Source organism: Macrosteles quadrilineatus, unplaced genomic scaffold, assembly GCF_028750875.1.
Source record: "Macrosteles quadrilineatus isolate MER2022 unplaced genomic scaffold, UCM_ALF_1.0 Scaffold_6__1_contigs__length_79288215, whole genome shotgun sequence".
In the NCBI taxonomy this organism is placed as follows: Eukaryota; Metazoa; Arthropoda; class Insecta; order Hemiptera; family Cicadellidae; genus Macrosteles; species Macrosteles quadrilineatus.
The window spans coordinates 52,835,873-52,855,485 of record NW_026542599.1 but is presented as its reverse complement, the minus strand read 5'-3'; the positions used below and the strand labels follow the sequence as shown (position 1 = coordinate 52,855,485).

At 34.7% G+C, this 19,613-nt stretch overlaps 1 protein-coding gene across 1 annotated transcript; it reads right to left on the bottom strand.

Annotated features, from left to right (window-relative positions):
• Nucleotides 1-295: 295 nt before the first annotated feature.
• Nucleotides 296-10,157, bottom strand: LOC128996877 (39S ribosomal protein L13, mitochondrial). Its single transcript, XM_054422395.1, has 5 exons — nucleotides 10,045-10,157; nucleotides 6,399-6,527; nucleotides 3,689-3,812; nucleotides 2,743-2,897; nucleotides 296-604 (listed from the first exon to the last, which is right to left on the bottom strand). Exons 2-5 carry the CDS (start codon nucleotides 6,420-6,422, stop codon nucleotides 371-373), a joined length of 537 nt encoding a protein of 178 aa, XP_054278370.1. The 5' UTR covers nucleotides 6,423-6,527; nucleotides 10,045-10,157; the 3' UTR covers nucleotides 296-370.
• Between the last annotated feature and the right edge of the window lie 9,456 nt (nucleotides 10,158-19,613).

Sequence of the window (19,613 nt, the reverse complement as noted above, 5' to 3'; positions counted from 1 at the left end):
CAACGTCTGCCGGGTTCAGCTAGTATATATATATATATATATCTATATATAGATACATAAAAATTTGAACGAATTGTGTTTTTGGCCTCTGGGGACATCAAAATGAAAAAGTAAATCGGTCCCGGGCCTAGGTCTTACCATGAGACCTACGGTAATAACTACTTCCCTATAGGAAAATTCGCTAAAATACTAAAATTGGACATCAATAAATGAATGAAAAATTCTTGTGGTTTGGAAAGATGTGCCAGATATATGTAGACCTATATGCTGCACACCTCATGGTTATTAAAAACACTTTTTTAGTTTCCAAACTACGTATATTTATATTTTATTATGTTGGTTATTTACATTGTCTAACACAAATTTAACTTCAATCTACGACATAATCTTTAGGATAATCAACAATTTTGGGAAACTTAGCAATCTCTTCATCAGAATAAGACAATAAGGAGCGAGGAACTGGCCTCTGTACTGGGATCTGATTAGAAATATTCTGTTTGATATCTTCAGGGATTTCACTCTCTGGAAATATATGTAGTCTCTTTAGTATTCGAATCCTGTTCCAATTTTTTTCAATGGCTCGTAAGACAGCTTTATGCATGACCTGAAACAAAATTTACAATCATGAAGAAATATAAGAGAATGTTTTCTCTGTCATAATTACCTCCTTCATTGCTTGAGAATATAAAGGTAGAAAATTCAAATATCTCTAATGTTTGGCTACAGTGAGCTGACTTGGGTTATGAAGGGAAAGTACTCTTCAAACCATGGCAATACACAGACTGCTTCATCAGGCAGAAGTCATAGGCTGAGATCCATTAAATATGTTACATTTGGCAGGCTTTCAGACACAAAACTAAATTTCAATATGTTGTCAGTATGAATTCTCAGTTCACCACTGCTTAGTGAAATATCTGAAAGATTATTTGAAGACTTTTCTCACATCATATTTGTAAGTGTAGTCGTGGCTTGATCGTGCAAATTGATTTGGGCAAGATGCCTAAACTCTTTTGATTAAAAACATTAGTGAAAAGACAAACAAAATTTGATGACAGGTAAAGTCATTATTGTCATTGTTGGTTTTTAGCGATATGGGTGGTCAGTTTTTTTTTTTTTTTTCAACATGAGGCAATAAGTTTTATGCGGAGGCCGACTGAGAAAAGCAGTACTAATAAAAGCAAGAATTACAAAAACAAGTGGTACAAGGATTTTAACTTTTAATGTTTTCATTGAAGTCTTAAACAGTGGGTACTTAAACTTTAACAGAATTTTTTATCAATTGCTTTCTACATAAAAAAATTCAATAGTGACCATCTCATCTTAACCCTCCCAGTGTTACTTGACGAAAATTCGACAAGCAGCACACTTTGTGTAGTGTTACTTGTCGATTTTTCGACACGCAGACATCGTTTACGGCGAAGGCTCTATGACTGACTGAATCGGATTGAACTGGATCGAGTTGGGTATCGTTCTTTCCGTAATATTCTAAGCTTTCTCCAGAGGTCTGTCTCAGCGCTGTACGTTCTCTGAGCCGATCGTAATTGTAGCAGACAGCTGACGTGCGTGTATTTGTAAACAGCTAGGTTACTCGGACCGATGACTGATGTGTTTTATTACGTTTATCATTGTTTTAGTGTTAAAAATCAAAAGTAGTGATATACGTGTTGCATTATAAGAAGATTTAAGTGGTTTTGAAGTGCTGGTTGATGATCCTGAAGAAGTAGGTAGTGATATTGATGTAAATTATCAGCCAGATTCCTAGCTATGCATTCTTAGCTAAACGCTATGTACTGAAATCTGTTTTTTGCCCATAACTTATTTATTTGCAAATCTACTTCCTTATATTATTATATATTTGTAATCCTCATAAAATTTAGAACAAAGTGGCTATTTTCAAATATTTATAGGCCTATAATTTATACAATTTTATTGAGCGCGAACTTATTTTTTTTTGAAAATTTTTGAAATTATATATTTTTTTTACCTAAAAATTTTTTTTTGGAAAAAATGTTCCTTATGTTTTATATATAATATTGAAGCCCATGATTTTCCAAACAAAATGGTATATAGAACATTAGAATTAACATTGTTTTAAGCTTCTCAGATCCGTTTTAATAAAACCTTGCAAATGCGCCAAAAATAGGTGAACATTAAGGCCTAAACTATGGACACTTGGAGGGTTAAACATCAAACGGTTATTCTTGAATTCGTAATTGAAAACTGTTTAAAGCTACCTGAAAAACTTAAAATACAGGAAAACATTAAGAGTCCATGGAGACTAGTGGCCATCTTGGATAATTTCAAACAGCTGCTGAAGAGTTATTTATCGTCCAAAAATATTTTTCATACAGAAACACCAAAGTGATTATAATTTAAATATCTAGTACACTGTGGGATTAAGAGTGATTGTAATTTAAATATCTAGTAAACTGTAGGATTTGAAAATTTTACGAGTTAGAACGTCTAGGCTCCAAGGACTCTTAAAAGTAAAACAAGCCAAAAATACATCAACACGTAAAAAACTTGTCTAGTTGTTAGAAAAATAAAAATAAATTTACATTTGATGATCACTGATATAAAGCATATACAAGTAAATAAGTTAACTAAACTACTTACACCATGCTCTACTCCATAATGGTCTCAACATAGCCTACACATCAAAACATTATGTCTTCTCATACCAAAGCCCACTAACCACAAGGCTAGCAAAACACGAGGTTTTAACAACATTTCAAAACTCACCATAGTGGGATCTTTCTCATGTAGTTCCCAAGCGTAAGTCCAAGTGGCGCCGCCGGGATAACCGGTGTGATGGAAATAACAGCGCCAGCGCCATTCCTCGCCAGGTAGAGCAATGTGGCGACTGTTGATTACCACAACATGGTCACCGGTATCCGCTGGAAGTTCAATTGTTTTGAAATAATGAGAAGGTAAAATACCGATAGGATGCCACAGGGTCTCCAAACTACGGCACGCAAGAGGTTTTATATGGCCCGCGTTGGAATGAGCAATGTGTGGTATAGCAGTGTTTTCGGGCACTATTTTTCAATATATTTCTCTGTATCTATCTTAAACAATATTGTAGTGCCAATCATTTGAAAAATTAAAATATTTGTTTCATGGTAGTTGGTGTGGTAGCAATTTTATTTGATACAATCAGGGCCGGCTGAAGCGGTAGGCAAAGTATGCGGTCAAGTAGGGCGCCGAGCAGTCTGCATTAATAAAAAGGGATTTAGTTTTTAGGTTGAACAGCCTTGACACACTTAACATTTAATTAAGAGATGAAGATCTATTTACGTAACTGCCAATAAGGTAACAAATGTAATCCATTTTATGCTGTACATGTTTGAAGCGATGCCTATCGAATATTTTCTACATATACAAACAAAAGTGCTTCATATGTGCCGGTATTTAGAAGCATACTAATTGACATGATCCTGAACTGTCTGGACATTCTACATAAATAAAACCAGTTTCTGTTACCCTTTTAGCATATAAAAACGTATTTTGGAGCATAAACAGTATCAATCGAAGATATGATTGAGGTGTTTGGAGTTTAGTAAATTACAAGTCTATAGTCCTCGCCACCCTAACTTGAGGCAGCCCAAGGCCGCAAGCCCTATATATAGTGCGGCCTTGGGCTGCCTCAAGTTAGGGTGGCGAGGACTATAGTGTTACAGATACTTACATAAAGGATGATAGATGGGTTTGTGAGTGCCTTTCAGGTACTTTGCCAACACTGGTGCCGATATAAAAGGATTCTGCCATTTTGCATCAAAGAGATGCCACTGTTGTGCAAATGTGTTCCATTGCTGAAAAAAAATTAGTTAGTTCTTAGAGAGTACAGTACAAAATCTTGTATTTAAAATGCATTAGTTCCTATACGTATTAACAAAGCTCTAGTCCAACCAAGAGTTATTATTCTGTATTAATAAGTAGCGTGGTAGCGTTTACTGAAATTATAAAGGGTCCACTAAAATGGAACAGTAATCAATGAAATACTGGGGTGCCAAATGTCTATGGCAGTGGTTCCCAAACTTTTTGGTTAGGCGACCCAGCTTCACAAAAAAGGGCAGCCAACATGGATACCGGTAATTTTTTGTGACCCACCTATTTGACAAGAGATGTTGTAAGCTGATGGCTTTTTCCACCTATAGGCCTATTTCTATATCTATAATATTATTTGTTTGTTAAATACACCAAAGTGGAGAATCCCCTTAAAATAAAACTTTGAGAATCTAACTAGGCTAAATTGTTGTGATACTTTTGAAATAATTGATACATTTTTTCTTATTTTAAACATCTATGCAATTTTTATTAAAAAGAACCCAGACTAAACCGTAATCTTAGCACGAACGTTATTATCTCAAAAAGTGTGACGTCATGATCGTATCCCGCATGCGCGGTAACACCATAACCATATATTGTGATTGTATGGACATCATGATCAAACCCACGTTACGTTGTTACAATTCGTCAAAACTAGAATGAACTTTGGCTAGTTGCAGATTGTGGTGATTTTGCAAATTGACCACCAAGATTTTGCAGACATTTTTAGCAATTACAAAATTTGAACGACATTTCCGTCTAGAAGCCCACCAGAAATTCGTAATAAATGAACCAAAGTACCTATTTAATTAAAATTTTGGACATCCCTTATTTTGAACTAGTAAGTCACGTTTATACTTGAATGCACTGTCCCTTGCTACTCGCTAATTGGTATTGTGTTGCTCACCCAACTCTATGAGTAGTCACAGAGACGTAAGAAATAGAGGATACCGTACATGTACATTCAATGGTACACTTTAGTGGTGTCTAGCACCGGTCAACAGTATCTACTTTCTAGTCAAAAAGTATCTAGATACTAGAGTTTGAGTTTTTATTGTAACATAACCGGTAGACTTAGAAAAATACAAGTTATATAATATTTTTTTTTCAAATTTTTTTCTGCGTTTATGTGTGTTGGTTTCAATTTTTTATGCAGTTTTAACTCAGCCTTTCAGTGGGTTGAATGAAAAGTACAGGTTTTTCGGCGCTTTTCTAACAACGGGGGACCTTATAACAAACATTTTATAACAAAAAACTACTGATCTAATCCGCATGAAATTTTGATAGTTTTTGGGACATATAGGTACTTAAAAAGCATATGTACAAGTTTTAGAATTTGTCATCAATTGAAAACAATTCTGATGGTTTATGTAAAGGGATTTTATTTCAGAGATGGAACAAGTTAGAAATTACGATAATAGCTTGAATTAAAGCTCTTAAAAAGGTGCAAATGAACAGCAAGTCACATATTAGCTAAGTGGCCTTTATTAATTAAAATTTACTTATAATCAAAGCTGATCTGAAACGCAGTAGTGCGTGAAATTTGTCCTGCTATTGATTCTCAGGCAGAGTTCTCCCCGGCGATCCGGGACCGGTTTTGGCAGCACCCCTAACCATATCTCAACAGTTGCAATTGACTTCCCAACGCACTCCGAAACCTTCCGATAAACTGGGTATTGCTTGTCACTTAAAATCATCGCCTTGGCCTACTTGGAGAGGATTTGGCGGGTTAAGGTAAGACTAATCTGGAATCGACTAATCTGGAAAGTCCTACAAATATAATTTGATAACCCAACCTAAATAACCACCGCAGCACGCTGTATGAAGGTGGCCTCCGGATAATACCAAAGTACCTATTTTTCTAAATCTACTTATTACGTTGCAATCAAAAGCTCAAACTCGAGTATCTATACTTTTTGACTCGACAGTAAAGCAAATTCTATTTGTTGTCCCCTCTCGCTCTTCTTTCCCCTTCGCCACCACAGACAACAGCGCTCACTACTGTTGCCATCACTGTTCGGGCTCTTCCTTGCTTGGTTTAGGTACATTTCTGGCCCAACATACCAGAGCATGTGGTTGTCCCGAAAGCATGTATCTTCTGAATCTTACTTTTCTGAGGTATAGTAAACAGTCATCCAATTTTTGGTGCTGGGTAAAAAAAAAACATAGGCCTATTCATGTTTGATTTCTTCACCCACCAAAAGTGACCCATAGTTTGGGAAACACTGGCCTATTGACAGTGCCTGATAATAATAATTATAACTGAACACATTTTCATGAAATCTTCAACTCTAGTGGAGCTTTTTCTTTAAATATTTGACACACACAAATGGAATTTTGACTTTCTGGAGTAGGCTAAAGAAAATGAGATCTTTTCTTATTAGGCTATTCATAAATAAATGCTAATTTTAATCAGCCAGCTTACGGTAACTTAGGTTTGAATGAGTTGATATTGAATAGCTTAAATTTTATTGATTAGACTTTAGATATTTCAAATACAGTAATAAAAAGTTACAAATACAAATGAAAAAAATAAGTGATTTTTTTATAAAATCTAAAAAAATACAAACCCGAACTCTTTGGTAGGCACTCATTGTTGAAATGTAGGGATAATAGTGCTCAGAAGATCATTTTAATTATTGACTACAGAACAATATTGAGCTTGGTCACAATTTCTCTGAGAATCTACCAATCTGAAACTGAAGAAACACAAGTTAAGTTATCATTAAGTTGATAGCCATAAATTTAATTATTGACCTTAACTATACAAACTTGTTTATGAAACCAATTACAAGGGTATAGAACTAGAAACATACAGGAAGGAAAAAGGGTAAACAATGAGTTGTAACTATTAAACAAAGATTACACTGAAGATTACTCGATACATTGTAGTAAAGGTAGTACTAGCATTGCAGAGTGTGAGAGTTTGATTATCTGCAATCCTAAAATGCTGTGGGAAGGGAGGGAAACAGTTCCACGACGTAGGGAGTAGTGAAGGCCTAATTAAAATTTGACAAAATAAAAACAAGTGCTTGTCTCTATGACAGATTTGATCTATCTAGCTCTGAAATTATTTTGATCAAGATTGATTTCAACCAGGATTATTTGATAGGCCTATTGATAAACATTATCTTTTAAACTGTATTGATCAGCTTGTGGGCTTCACTCACCTTAATTTGTTAATCCAGGACTCGTCAAATGTAACACAACGAAGACACAAACACACATACACGCACATAAAAATCGTCCTTGGATTAATTTACTCCGACGTTTCGCGGGACCAAGATAACGTCCCGCTTCCTCAGGGAATTAAAACTTTGTTTCTCTCGCGTACGCGAGCCGAACGCCTAACCACGACTGACATCCAAGGACGATTTTTATGTGCGTGTATGTGTGTTTGTGTCTTCGTTGTGTTACATTTGACGAGTCCTGGATTAACAAATTAAGGTGAGTGAAGCCCACAAGCTGATCAATACAGTATAAAAACCTCGCCTAAAAAACATGTCTTTCAAAAATAGAATTATCTTTTAAGGATAGCCTAATTTAAACAAATTTTCTAACATCTTATTACATCTTACCTTATCATAAGATAAACAACGGTATCACTTACAAATTCTAATTTTTAGTGGGTTTTGGTAATTTACTTAAGTTATTGGCTTGGCAGTGATCTTGATGTCCTTTTCAAATCAGGAATATGCATAAGTGATCTTTGTGTATGGTTACTGTGATGGAAATGCAAAAGCGGCTCAAAGGGAGTATAGGGCTCGCTACCCTGGACGAGTTTAAGGTAAAATGCATTACGTTACTTGACTAGGCCTATAAAGTTGCAATAAAATATACCTACAGTACGGTCCATGAGAGTCTGCAGTTCAGGGAGGAGCCTATTTACCACGTGACTTCGAAGGAGCCAATGAGGACAGTGCGGTGTTGCAAAATTTAATGATACCAGCTGATATGAAAATATTGTTTAGTTATTAGTGTCAAAAAGTAAACAGGTGATGTTGCAATGTCCCGCTAGTACAGTCTTGCTTTTGGCTTCCCCCAACTGCAGACTCTCGCCGTCCCTACTGTAGTATAATTTTTACTAAACAAAACTCAAACTCGTGTTGTAGGTTATTAACTAAATTCAAATGAACTATCACTTAACGCTAACTTACTTAATTAACCATGAATAATTTCAATCGAGTAGCCTATTTAGGCCACTTTGTGTTAGGAAAATACGTTTTGGAAAAATGTTTACCTAACTTATATAGGTAGCGTTCTATACAATAACGTTTTATATAAAAATAGAAAACGCATGATCGATGAAGTAAAATGAAACTTCATCCCATTCAGTATTGCCTACATAAACTAGCTCAACAATTATAAAAATGTTAGTATACGTTACAGCTTGTATGTAAGTTAACTTAATCAATTTATAAAAATTAATTAGGCAACAATTAATGACCGTGTTAGGCCTATCGATGTCATATCCCTTGAATGAATTTTAGCGTCTTCTTTGGGGGAGGAGTCACAAAGCGCTCGCGCTAAAATCTAATGATGGCAAAATCTTACGAGACAATAGGCACGCACCAGTATATTCACGTGATAGAGGACATGTTCAGGGATACCACAGTATCAATATATAGTATCTCCGGAACAGAGAAACGTCTTCCTAATCGCAACAACAGAAAGTCTTCCCAAAGGAGCAAGAGAAACCTAATCGCCACAGGTGTCTGTTGTTTTAGTTTAACCCTCCAAGTGTCCATAGTTTAGGCCTTAATGTCCACCTATTTTTGGCGCATTTGCAAGGTTTTATTAAAACGGATCTGAGAAGCTTAAAACAATGTTAATTCTAATGTTCTATATACCATTTTGTTTGGAAAATCATGGGCTTCAATATTATATATAAAACATAAGGAACATTTTTTCAAAAAAAAAATTTTTTAGGTAAAAAAAATATAATTTCGAAAATTTTCAAAAAAAAATAAGTTCGCGCCTAATGAAATTGTATAAATTATAGGCCTATAAATATTTGAAAATAGCCACTTTGTTCTAAATTTTATGAGGATTACAAATATATAATAATATAAGGAAGTATATTTGCAAATAAATAAGTTATGGGCAAAAAACTGATTTCAGTACATAGCGTTTAGCTAAGAATGCATAGCCTAACCATAGCTAGGAATCTGGCTGATAATTTACATCAATATCACTACCTACTTCTTCAGGATCATCAACCAGCACTTCAAAACCACTTAAATCTTCTTATAATGCACCACGTATATCACTACTTTTGATTTTTAACACTAAAACAATGATAAACGTAATAAAACACATCAGTCATCGGTCCGGGGGAACCTAGCTGTTTACAAATACACGCACGTCAGCTGTCTGCTACAATATTTTCAGAACTAAAATGAATAGCGCTTAGAGACAGACATCTGGAGACAGCTTAGAATAGAATGTAACGGAAAGAACGATACCTAACTCGATCCAGTTCAATCCGATTCAGTCAGTTATAGAGCCTTCGCCGTAAACGATGTCTGCTTGTCGAAAAATCGGCAAGTAACACTATACAAAGTGTGGTGCTTGCCGAATTTTCGTCAAGTAACACTGGGAGGGTTAACTTAGGTTTGGATTTTTAGTTTCGAACTAGTAAGTTAGGCCTATATAAAAACAGTTGATAAGTTAGGTTAGGCTGAGTTACATTGTGTAGGCCTAATTGGTTATAGAGTTAGGGTACAGTTTCTTAACTGGGCTATGCTAATATCGATTGAAACTATCGAATTGAAAATATTGATTAATAAACTTAATCGATATTTTTAAATATATCTATTATAAAATTAAACTATCATAACCTAACCTAACCGACCAAACTTGCTGATGGTGAAAAAATCGCATGAAGGTTTACTAATCGAATCGATAATAGCATACCTAGCCCAGTTAAGAAACTGCACCCAGATAAAGATCAAATTTTGCAAATGGAGGCCTCTTAAAAGTTAACCTAGCCAAGACGCTACAGGTTAAAAAGTGACGAAGGGCCCTTTCCTTGAATAACTCATAGAATATGCGCATAGGCATGTAGGCTATAACAAATAGAAAAGTTTTAACAATATTTACATCAAATACAAATTTCATCCGATAGGCCTAAGTTAGTCCATCGTAGAATCTTTGCAGAACTGTAAGTTAGGTACCCAATTTAAATAGAATTTTTCAAACTCGTTAAATACTTACGTTAACGTTTGTAGTTTCTTTTAGACCTAGACCTTTTGGTTCTGTGTTTGTTAGAAAAAAGTGAGAAAACTCAAAACTCTCTAACAACCTAACCTAAAATGAATAATACACAATAAGACAATCACAAGTATCAGTATGATGATGATCCGAGTTCGTCTGAGATTTTTTCGGGTCTGGTCTGACTTAGGGGAGGTACGAATGAGGCATTGAGTTCAAAATTCCTCCGTGAACAGCGCTGTAGTAGAGAGCACTTTGGCAATGAAGGTTTACTAATCGCAAAAATAGTTCTGTTCATAAAATAAAATTATAAATGTCTCAAATTCAATTTTATTATTTTTTAATTATAAAATTAAACTATCATAACCTAACCGAACTAACCAAACTTGCTGATAAAGAAATAATATAACAAAAGTTTAGTAATCGGAAAAATAATTCTGTTTATTAAATAAAACTAGAATTTGCTCAATTAAAATTGTATAATGACTTAATAATAAAATTAAACTGTAATAACCGAACCAAACCAACCAAACTTGCTGATAATACAAAAATCTTGGACATAAGTAAATGCTACCAGCAGGATTCGAACTCGGGACCTACAGTATATCAGCCCGGCACGCTAAGCAGACCACTGAGGCCGATGGCTACCGACCGTTTTGTTACGGTAATGGCGTTCCCTCAGCTAATAAGAAGCCCACAGCTGTCATCGTAGCCTCTTCTATACCTCCCCTGAGTAAATACCGATTTTTTCTTGAGTTGTTAGTTGAGTTTCTTCTTCTTTTCTAGTTTGCTTATAAAAAAGCTGGCTTGGTTTGATTACCATTTAGCCACAGGTTGATAGTTTTGTTTTACCGTCGGGCATCGTGTCGTGAAGTTGGTGGCACTGTCTTTTCACCTGCACTTTTATAAAATCGAAATAGATACCGATTGGAACGACAACGACTGCGGTCACTACTACCGTTTTCTCCTGGGATCTGGGATGTTGGAAATCTTTGTAGGCCTACAGTACTTTTACTTACTTACTTACTAATTTTTTTAATATTTACTCTTTATAATTCACGGTGAAACGATATGTATGAAGATGTTTTCATACAAATCTCTCTTATTTTTTTAATAAGCTTAAGGTTGTGTTTTTTAAACCTTAGTTAAACCTCGTGTAAGATTAAGAAAATCGCTGGTACTATTTCAGCTGAATTTTAATTTAAGGACTAGTTTTGACATCAGTGTCATTTGGAGGCTTCTGATTGGCTGAGGGAACACCATTACCGCAACGATACGGTGTGACGACATCGGCCTCGGTGGTTTAGAGGATAGAGACCCGGGCTTATTAAATGAAGAAACCGGGTTCGTATCCCACCGGTGACACTAACTTTTTGCCTAGGATTTTTTTCATTATCAGCAAGTTTGGTTGGTTTGGTTAGGTTATGACAGTTTAGTTTTATAATTAAAACATTATAAAATTTAATTTGAGGCGTTTATAATTTTATTTTAAGAACATAACTAATTTTTCGATTAGTAAACCTTCATTATAGTCAATCAGAAGCCTCCAAAAGACACTGTTGGCAAAACTAGTCCTGAAATAAAAATTGTGCACTATTTCAACATTTGCTCTTGTAAACATTGCTAGATAAGATTATCTTGGATTATGATTAAAACGGTTCGTATTTATTTATTGTAGTGTGAATAGTTCAAGTCATACTTTTTTCACCTTAAATGTTTATTCGCCATTGCAATATTTTAAAAGCGAATATAGTGGTTTGGATTACACATTGTTTGTAGTAAATGCTTCAAGCTGAACTGCGGTAAAATTATACAAAATAGAGTTCCCTCAAAGATACTTGGAAGGATTGCGAAGTAGCCTTGGAAGGAATTGTTGTAGTTTTATGTTTATGTGGCCTGACATTTCTGGGAGCTATGTTGGGTGGTTTTGTTATTACCACTCAGGGAATGCGTGTTGATTCAGTTACTGTTTACGCCAGGGGAAAATTTAGAACTACTGGACAACTTTAGCGATAGCTTGAAGCTTTTGTCCGATTTTGAAGAAATAATTTGGCTTGAAGCTGTAGGGTGGGATAAACTTGAATGAGCTCGCGAACCAGCATGATCGGACAATGGGAACGGGGTGTTATGGGGTAAAAATAGGGGTTTTCTCATTTTTAATCCTGAAAACATAACATTTCCCAATTTCTCTTTAAACCTTTTAAAAGAAATGTAAAAAAAATAATTACGGAGAAAACTGTATAAATTGTACATTTAAAATGTAGTTAAAACAGATTTGATCAAACTTATCTATATTATTAATTCTGTAAGTGATTAAAAAAATAAAAATTGTGAGAGTTTGGCACCTCGCAGAATAATGGAAGGAGGCTCAAATTAAAGGTCTTGGCCCCAGGATGTCGGGGAAAATAGATTATGTCCAAATCTACTAGAAAATGAGAAACATCTTCCATTTAAATTGCAGTCGGTACCGGGGGACCGAACCTTGCTCGGTTGTGGTTAATTGGGTTTAACAGTAAATATTATGATCAGACACATATTTTATAATTTACAAAAATTGTTCTATTACAAACCAAAAGCATTTAATTGCTGAAATAGTATCAACTGTGTAATGTGTCTAAATTACACCCATACATCATAGCATTTAGATTATTTGCAGGTCCGTGAATTGAGTAATAACATTTCGTTGTATTATTAACCGATGACATACTTGTATGTAAGTGAAAGCTCATAGTTTTTTGACGTTTTGAATTTATAAAGGGCAGTAATAGAAATGCTACGGAATAGTGTGTTTAATGCTACCTGTAGGCTACGGGGAGTAGAGGCCATCCCCCAAGCCTCGCGGATCAATCTGGATGTTTCAAGCGACCCCATTTTCTACCTGCCACATATCTGGATCAGTTTGTATGTTGAAGAACCGCAGACCGCAGCTCTGACCGCCGATCAGTTCGGGCACACTTCGTATGCATGCCACGTCAAACGGTTCCAATGGTGAATGTCCAAAGTTCGCTTACATAGCGAATTTAGCGACTGAAATATTATGATTTTTAGCTGTAAAATGGGGTTAAGCTAGTCAGGTGTGCCCTATTTTACAATTAAAAATTATAATATTTAAGCTATTTCTTTTCGATATTTTGGAACTTGGTATAGTTGGACAGGAAATTAAAATCACTAAATAAAAGTGTTCTTAAATGTTTTTATAAATTCAGCAATTTCTTAGTAATTTAAGTTTGAAAATTTAAAGTGGCCGCCATTTCGAAACTAAAATTCGGAAAAAATAAATTATTTTGTTGATTTAGACATTCAACCTGTAAAGCTCCATATCAAATTTGAACTGGATATATTAATCCATTACGTAAATAGAAAGGTTTAAGTGAAAAAAATAATATGGCTTTGGATAAACGAAGCTGAAATAGAAAAAAAAAACATTACTGAACATTTTCGATTTATTTTTGTATGTATTGTAGAAGGTCATGTATAGTCAGTTCCGGAGTTTTGTGACAATCTGTACATATCTATATTAAGGAAACATAGAATTCTCTTTAAGGCCCGCCGCACATTGAAGCGAGGCGAGGTGCAGGCGGGCGCGGCAATTCTGTAATACACGTATTTAAATCATAAATGGAGCACCACACATTGAGCAGAGGCTGCGCGCAGCCTCTGTCAGGCCTCCGCGGCGTTGTAGTTGGAATACAGTTTTCCTGCACCTCGCTCGCGCCTGCGTTGGGTTTCTAGTGTTTTGTGAGTGAAAGATATAGAAATTGAGCATTTAATTCAGATCACTATATGTTGATGAGCTTTACATTCCTTTCTAATAATGCTACTTTCAATCAAGTTATGGACATCATCAAACTGTTATTATGTGTTCACACGAAAATATTCTCTTAAAGGCCGGTCTGGCAGTTCAGTAAAAAACTCCGTGGATTAATCTTTATTTCATGCAAACACGTTTCCTAAATCATTTTTTACGTTTTTCGGATAGCGATTAGAGTCAAAATAAATTATTAATTTCACAATCAGAATCAGTAAAGGTCCAAAGAATATTTTTCTACTAGCGACAGTAGGACCAAAGCTAGGAAACCTCTGTCCCGCCTCGCTTCAATGTGCGGTGACACGAAAAAGTCCTCCCTCCCGCCTGCACCTAGCCTGCACCTCACCTGCTCCTTGCCTAGCTCCAATGTGCGGCGGGCCTAAAGCTATGATATTAAATCCTAAAAGTACTACGGCACAGTCTCCAATGTTTCCCTCAAGTCAAAACCAAATTACTTAATCCATTACTGGATTACTTGGCTTCCCAACTGCTCCCCAAGTTAGGAAACTTTTGTGTTATTGTGTTGTCAAGCCTTATTATTAAGTTTCATTCATCATGATAATTATTTTTATTTCAAATTAATTTTGTCTCAGTAGTTTTTACGATGACTTGTTATATATATTGTGACGTTGTCCTTATATTGAATGAGTATCACCTTATGTGCTAATGGTAAATAAGTATCTGATTGTCTTCTTTAACTTAGAACTTTTCAGGTACGCTTATGACATTACATATTTGATTTGACCGAACGAAATTTTAAGTAGGCCTAAGAGTTTCTCAAAACTATAAAATACCTATTCTAATAAAATTGAACTATGCATTGAAAGTAGGAATCATATCGGAAATTGAAATATAAAAACAGATAGTCCTATCAAGTAAACAAATTATCGTTGTAAACAAATTATCGTTGTTTGTGGTTATCCTTGAAATATTCCAGAATCTTTTGACTGAATCATGATAGACCACTAATCTAATGATTTATTAGCACTTGGTCTAAAATAGATGCGCCCCACTTTCATACAAGTAAATTATAGTGTAACTCTTTTTATTGGGAATTTTCCAGCCTTCTGAATGTGTTGTCATATTATTTTCCTACGTTCATCAACTGGGTAATAGATTTCCCTGGGTAATATATTTGCTTAACCTAGTAACATCGTGTATCGTAGCCTTTTTAAAACGAAATACAGTAACATCTACTAGTAGCTGTTCTATATCGTGAATCAGTTGTACTCTTAAATTAAGTATGTTAATGCGTAAATTAAATATTGATTAAAGACAAATACATCTTGAAAAAAGTATTGGTACATCGATTGTTACAAAATACAACGGAGTGTCACTTTCAAGGGCAAGGATAGTTGTACTACACCAAGCCGTGTAAGGTTTCAAGGTCGCTTTACAACACTGTGATTCTCTGACAATTAGATCAACTGACCCCTAATTAATTATCTACAAATATTAACTTATTTAAGTTTAATCAAATAAAATTGAATATTGTCAATTATTACGTAAATGTAAACATAAATGTATTAATGAGAGGCTTGTAAGCAAATATACTACTAGCTGAACCCGGCAGACGTTGTCTTGCCTTTGACTATTTATAATTTAAGTACCGTTACGTTTAATTTTCAAGATGATCTCGTTCGCATGGCTCAATCACGTCCTGGTTGAAGTTCGTTCGCTACGCTCACTCACCTTTAGGTTGGAGCTCGTTCGCTACGCTCACTTGCCTTCAGGTTAGCTCGTTCGCTACGCTAACTCGCCTCCAGGTTGAAGTTCGTTCGCTACGCTCACTCACCTTTTGGTTGCAAATTAGCTGTTGTCATAAATGTAAAAGAAATAATAGTGCTGCACCCTGTTGGTAATCCTTGTAACTTTAATGCTATTGAACATCATAGTACAGAACCAACTTGTTTAATTGAAATAGCTGTTAAGATTCATTAATTCCATTTCTCATAAGGTTAACATGGGAAACTCCAGAGCTAATGGGGTGGAGCCCTTTTGACGGATCTGCACCAAACTTCACGTAAACCTTCCTTGAATAATGCTTAATAATGCCTGAAAGTTTCATTACAATCCGTCGAGCGGTGTCCGAGTTTATAACTGCCAAACAAACAAACAAATATATATACAAACATCCTCTTTTATACTTATAGATTATGTTATTGAAGTGGTGTCTGTCTGTCTGTGCGGCTGTCACGACTAAAATACTAAAGCCACATAGCCAAAATTAAGCACAACGATGGTCCATATATCTAGGAATGTCCTAAGCCTATTCACTGCCCTGAATTTCCCTCAGGCTTCGCCCCGTGGATGTCCAATGTTATGAAGCGAGGTTTTCAAAAGTAAATATTGATTGGTCTCCATGACAGAATGAGAAAACCCATTATGTTTATCTTTGCTCTGACATTTCAATGTAGACAAGAAGAACTGCCAAAACTAAACCAGTATGTGGTAAGATTAATTAATTTAAGATTTTTTTAGATTATTTATTATAAAACCATGTCAATGATTATAGAAATAAAAAAGATACTATAATCGTTGCTGTATCAACCCAGGCTTTGCTTTCGATTTTTTAAATAAAGTGTCTAAGTTATGAAAATAATATTATTGAAATATTTTCATGGAAACAGTATGACGATTACAATTTTGGCCTATAGATGTTTTGTGTCAATTGTGTGGTTTTTAACAAATTTCCCAAAGAGGGAAAGAGCTATTACCGTAGGTCTCAAGACGTGGACCCGGGACCGATTTACTTTTTCGTTTTGACGTCTCCTGAGGCCAAAAACACTATCCGTTTCAATAAATTGAGTATGCTGTAAGAAGCGGTGATCTATAGAGCAAGTAGCAATAAAAGGGTTCCCTGTACACCTGAGGCATATACGTATATCAGATCTGAGGTATAGTATTTTATGTGTCACAGCTTTTATCGTATTTCGAACAGTGGGGGTATGTTTTAAGTAAATTACATTTTGATACTTTACTTTTTATGGGTTATAGTACGTGTTATGTAAGGTCATCCAGATAATTATTTCAATTTAGCCATAAATTCAAATATATATCAAAATGCTATTTCTTTTCTATGAGCTACTATCGAATGAGTAATAATATGTATTTATGTTTATTTTGTAAGTCTTTATCAAAAATAGAAACAATCTAAACTATATACATGTTTTTTATGTAGATTTATCTCATAAAGTTAACATTTTTTACTGATAAATTTATAACTTCAGTACTTAGATTGGATTTTATAAAGTTTGAAAATAATATTGTACTAAACATAGAATATAAATTGTATATTGATGTAACAGAATACACACAGAAGTCAATACCACAGTATTGTCTATTACAAATTATCCTTTCACATTACATCAACTCGTTTTAACATCATCAAAACTAACATTAATGTTCAAAGGGAGTTTCGTATCCCCTGGCAGTTTAAAACAATTTAATTTTTACAGCAATAAGTATAATCATAGTTAGTCAAGAAAATTTCGACTTAAGTATGCATCTGGTGACAAGTAATTTAAAAGTAGATTTTCGATTTAATTTCCATTATTCGCTGCCATGTTCATAGCGAATTGTTTATTGAAAGAAGAACATAGCAAATACGATACCGGTACATATTATTTTAAAATAATATGTACTAGTGTACCTGTTGCTCGAATTCGAGCAATTGCGAAGCATTACAGGCGAAGATTATGGAAATACTCACGATCTACGCAACAGTTAGATATAATCAAAATCTTTTGTAAATATCTTATCTTTTCTCAAAAAACTGATCTTGTTTTTTAGTGTTTCTACAAATTTTTCCCTCTCATAGCCGCATTAGGTTGTCTAAAATAACGATTATAAATGAAAAAAAAAAAAACATTATTTCTTTTCTTCTACTTGGATGTGTTCTATGACTTTTTCTATGTTTCCATTGTTTGCAAATCGGTTATTTCAATGATTGCTCAAGAAATGTAGCATATTGTTAATTCAGTTTTATTTTTAGCCTAGGCCTATATCAAATTGTCCAGGATTTCTCGCTTTTTTCCATTGTAATAATTTCACCAACCCAAGTTTCGTCTACAGATGCAATACGCCAAAGAATATCACCTACGTACAATCTCCAAGAAGTGGTAAAAAAAGGCAGAAACCAAGCCATACAATAGATATAAGTTAACTACATAAGAAATAATTTTAAGAGTTACTGTGATATTAGGATTTTCCACTCATTTGGTAATAGAACATTATATTGACCACAACATCTATAGACCAAGACCTTTCTTTAGAGACCCCTACCAAGTTTCTACGACCAGCCGTTCTCTCAAATTAGCTGGGACAAAACCCCAGTTTTTCCTCCATAAGAATAACATGGGATGGGAATTCAAAGGCCACTGGGGCAGAGCCCCAAGGGAATTTACCACGTTTCTCTTTTGATGGCTCATCTACAGACCAAGACCTTTCTTTAGACACCTCTACCGAGTTTCTACGCCCAGCCATTCTCTCAATTTAGCTATGACAAAGAAAAACAGTTTCAAATTAATATATAGATTCAATAGAGCGAGAAAAACTAGATCTGAACAGGCTTTGATTATATTTACAATCAGCTGACAGATGTCAACAATGGCGGCGCTTGCGCCACAGCCTCCTCGATCAGCTGTTCGATGTGATGGTTGGTTATTCAGTGTGCCGTGAGGCTCGTACGTGTGTGCACGTAGACGTGTCTGTGTGTGAGTGAGTTTCACGTGTTATGGAGAAGAAGGATACGATAGCGACTTACAATATGGAGAGGTTTAAAGTGAGTTTGAGTGATGACCGTAACCTGAAAACCTACGGAGGAACCTCTCACGAAACGTCGCTGGCGAGAGCTTTGGATTCCGAGTTCACGGATTCATTAGGTGAGCCATAAAATATTTTTATTTTAGCAATAATTGTTTAACAGGATTATACATTTATTAAATAATAATGAGTTAATAATCAAAACAAGGTGCAAATTAGCAACACAATTTACTCAATATAAATTGATATCTTGTCGTATAAAAATTTATCTTTAACATTTCTTTTATCGTGGACAATCGACACGTGAATCCAGCACAATTCCATGTTCTTGGTAACCAACTTTTACTAAGCAATCTACACGGCTCACCTTAATACCTATTTTATTGTGTTAGAGAAGAGCTTTCTCAATTATTAAATGCTTAATTTTAATTGAGTTTTTACTTTACCAAATAAAAAAAATCTACAATCGTCAAAGGATCATTTGTTATAAAAATAATCTATACATACCCATTAGCTTTTGACAAAAATTATGAAAGAACGTTTGTGATTGAACATAAACATACAATTAGTTACTCTCTATTGGTCATTTAACAACTGAACTGAGTTTACGTTAAATATACAACCCACAGACAATGGAATAAACCATTAGAGTATTATATTGTCTGTGATACAACCGCTCTCATTCTTGTGTTGGGTTGCATTTTGGTTCATGCATGGTTATATTTTAAAATAAAGCCAAGGATCTAATTATTATTTTACCCGTATTTGGTTACGAAAATATATATTTTATCAAAGATATACTTAAACCCGACATTTAATGAGAAGTATTTATTCAACTGTTTATTTATTTATGCCAAACGTAAATACCAGTGTAACAAAGTGTCATTAAATGTACTCTTAAAAATTACTGGCATTTTGATAGGCGTCGTAATGATTAAAAATAAATCTAACGTTTGGAGAAAGAAAAATGCTCTAAAATGTCAACAAATGTAAGGTATCT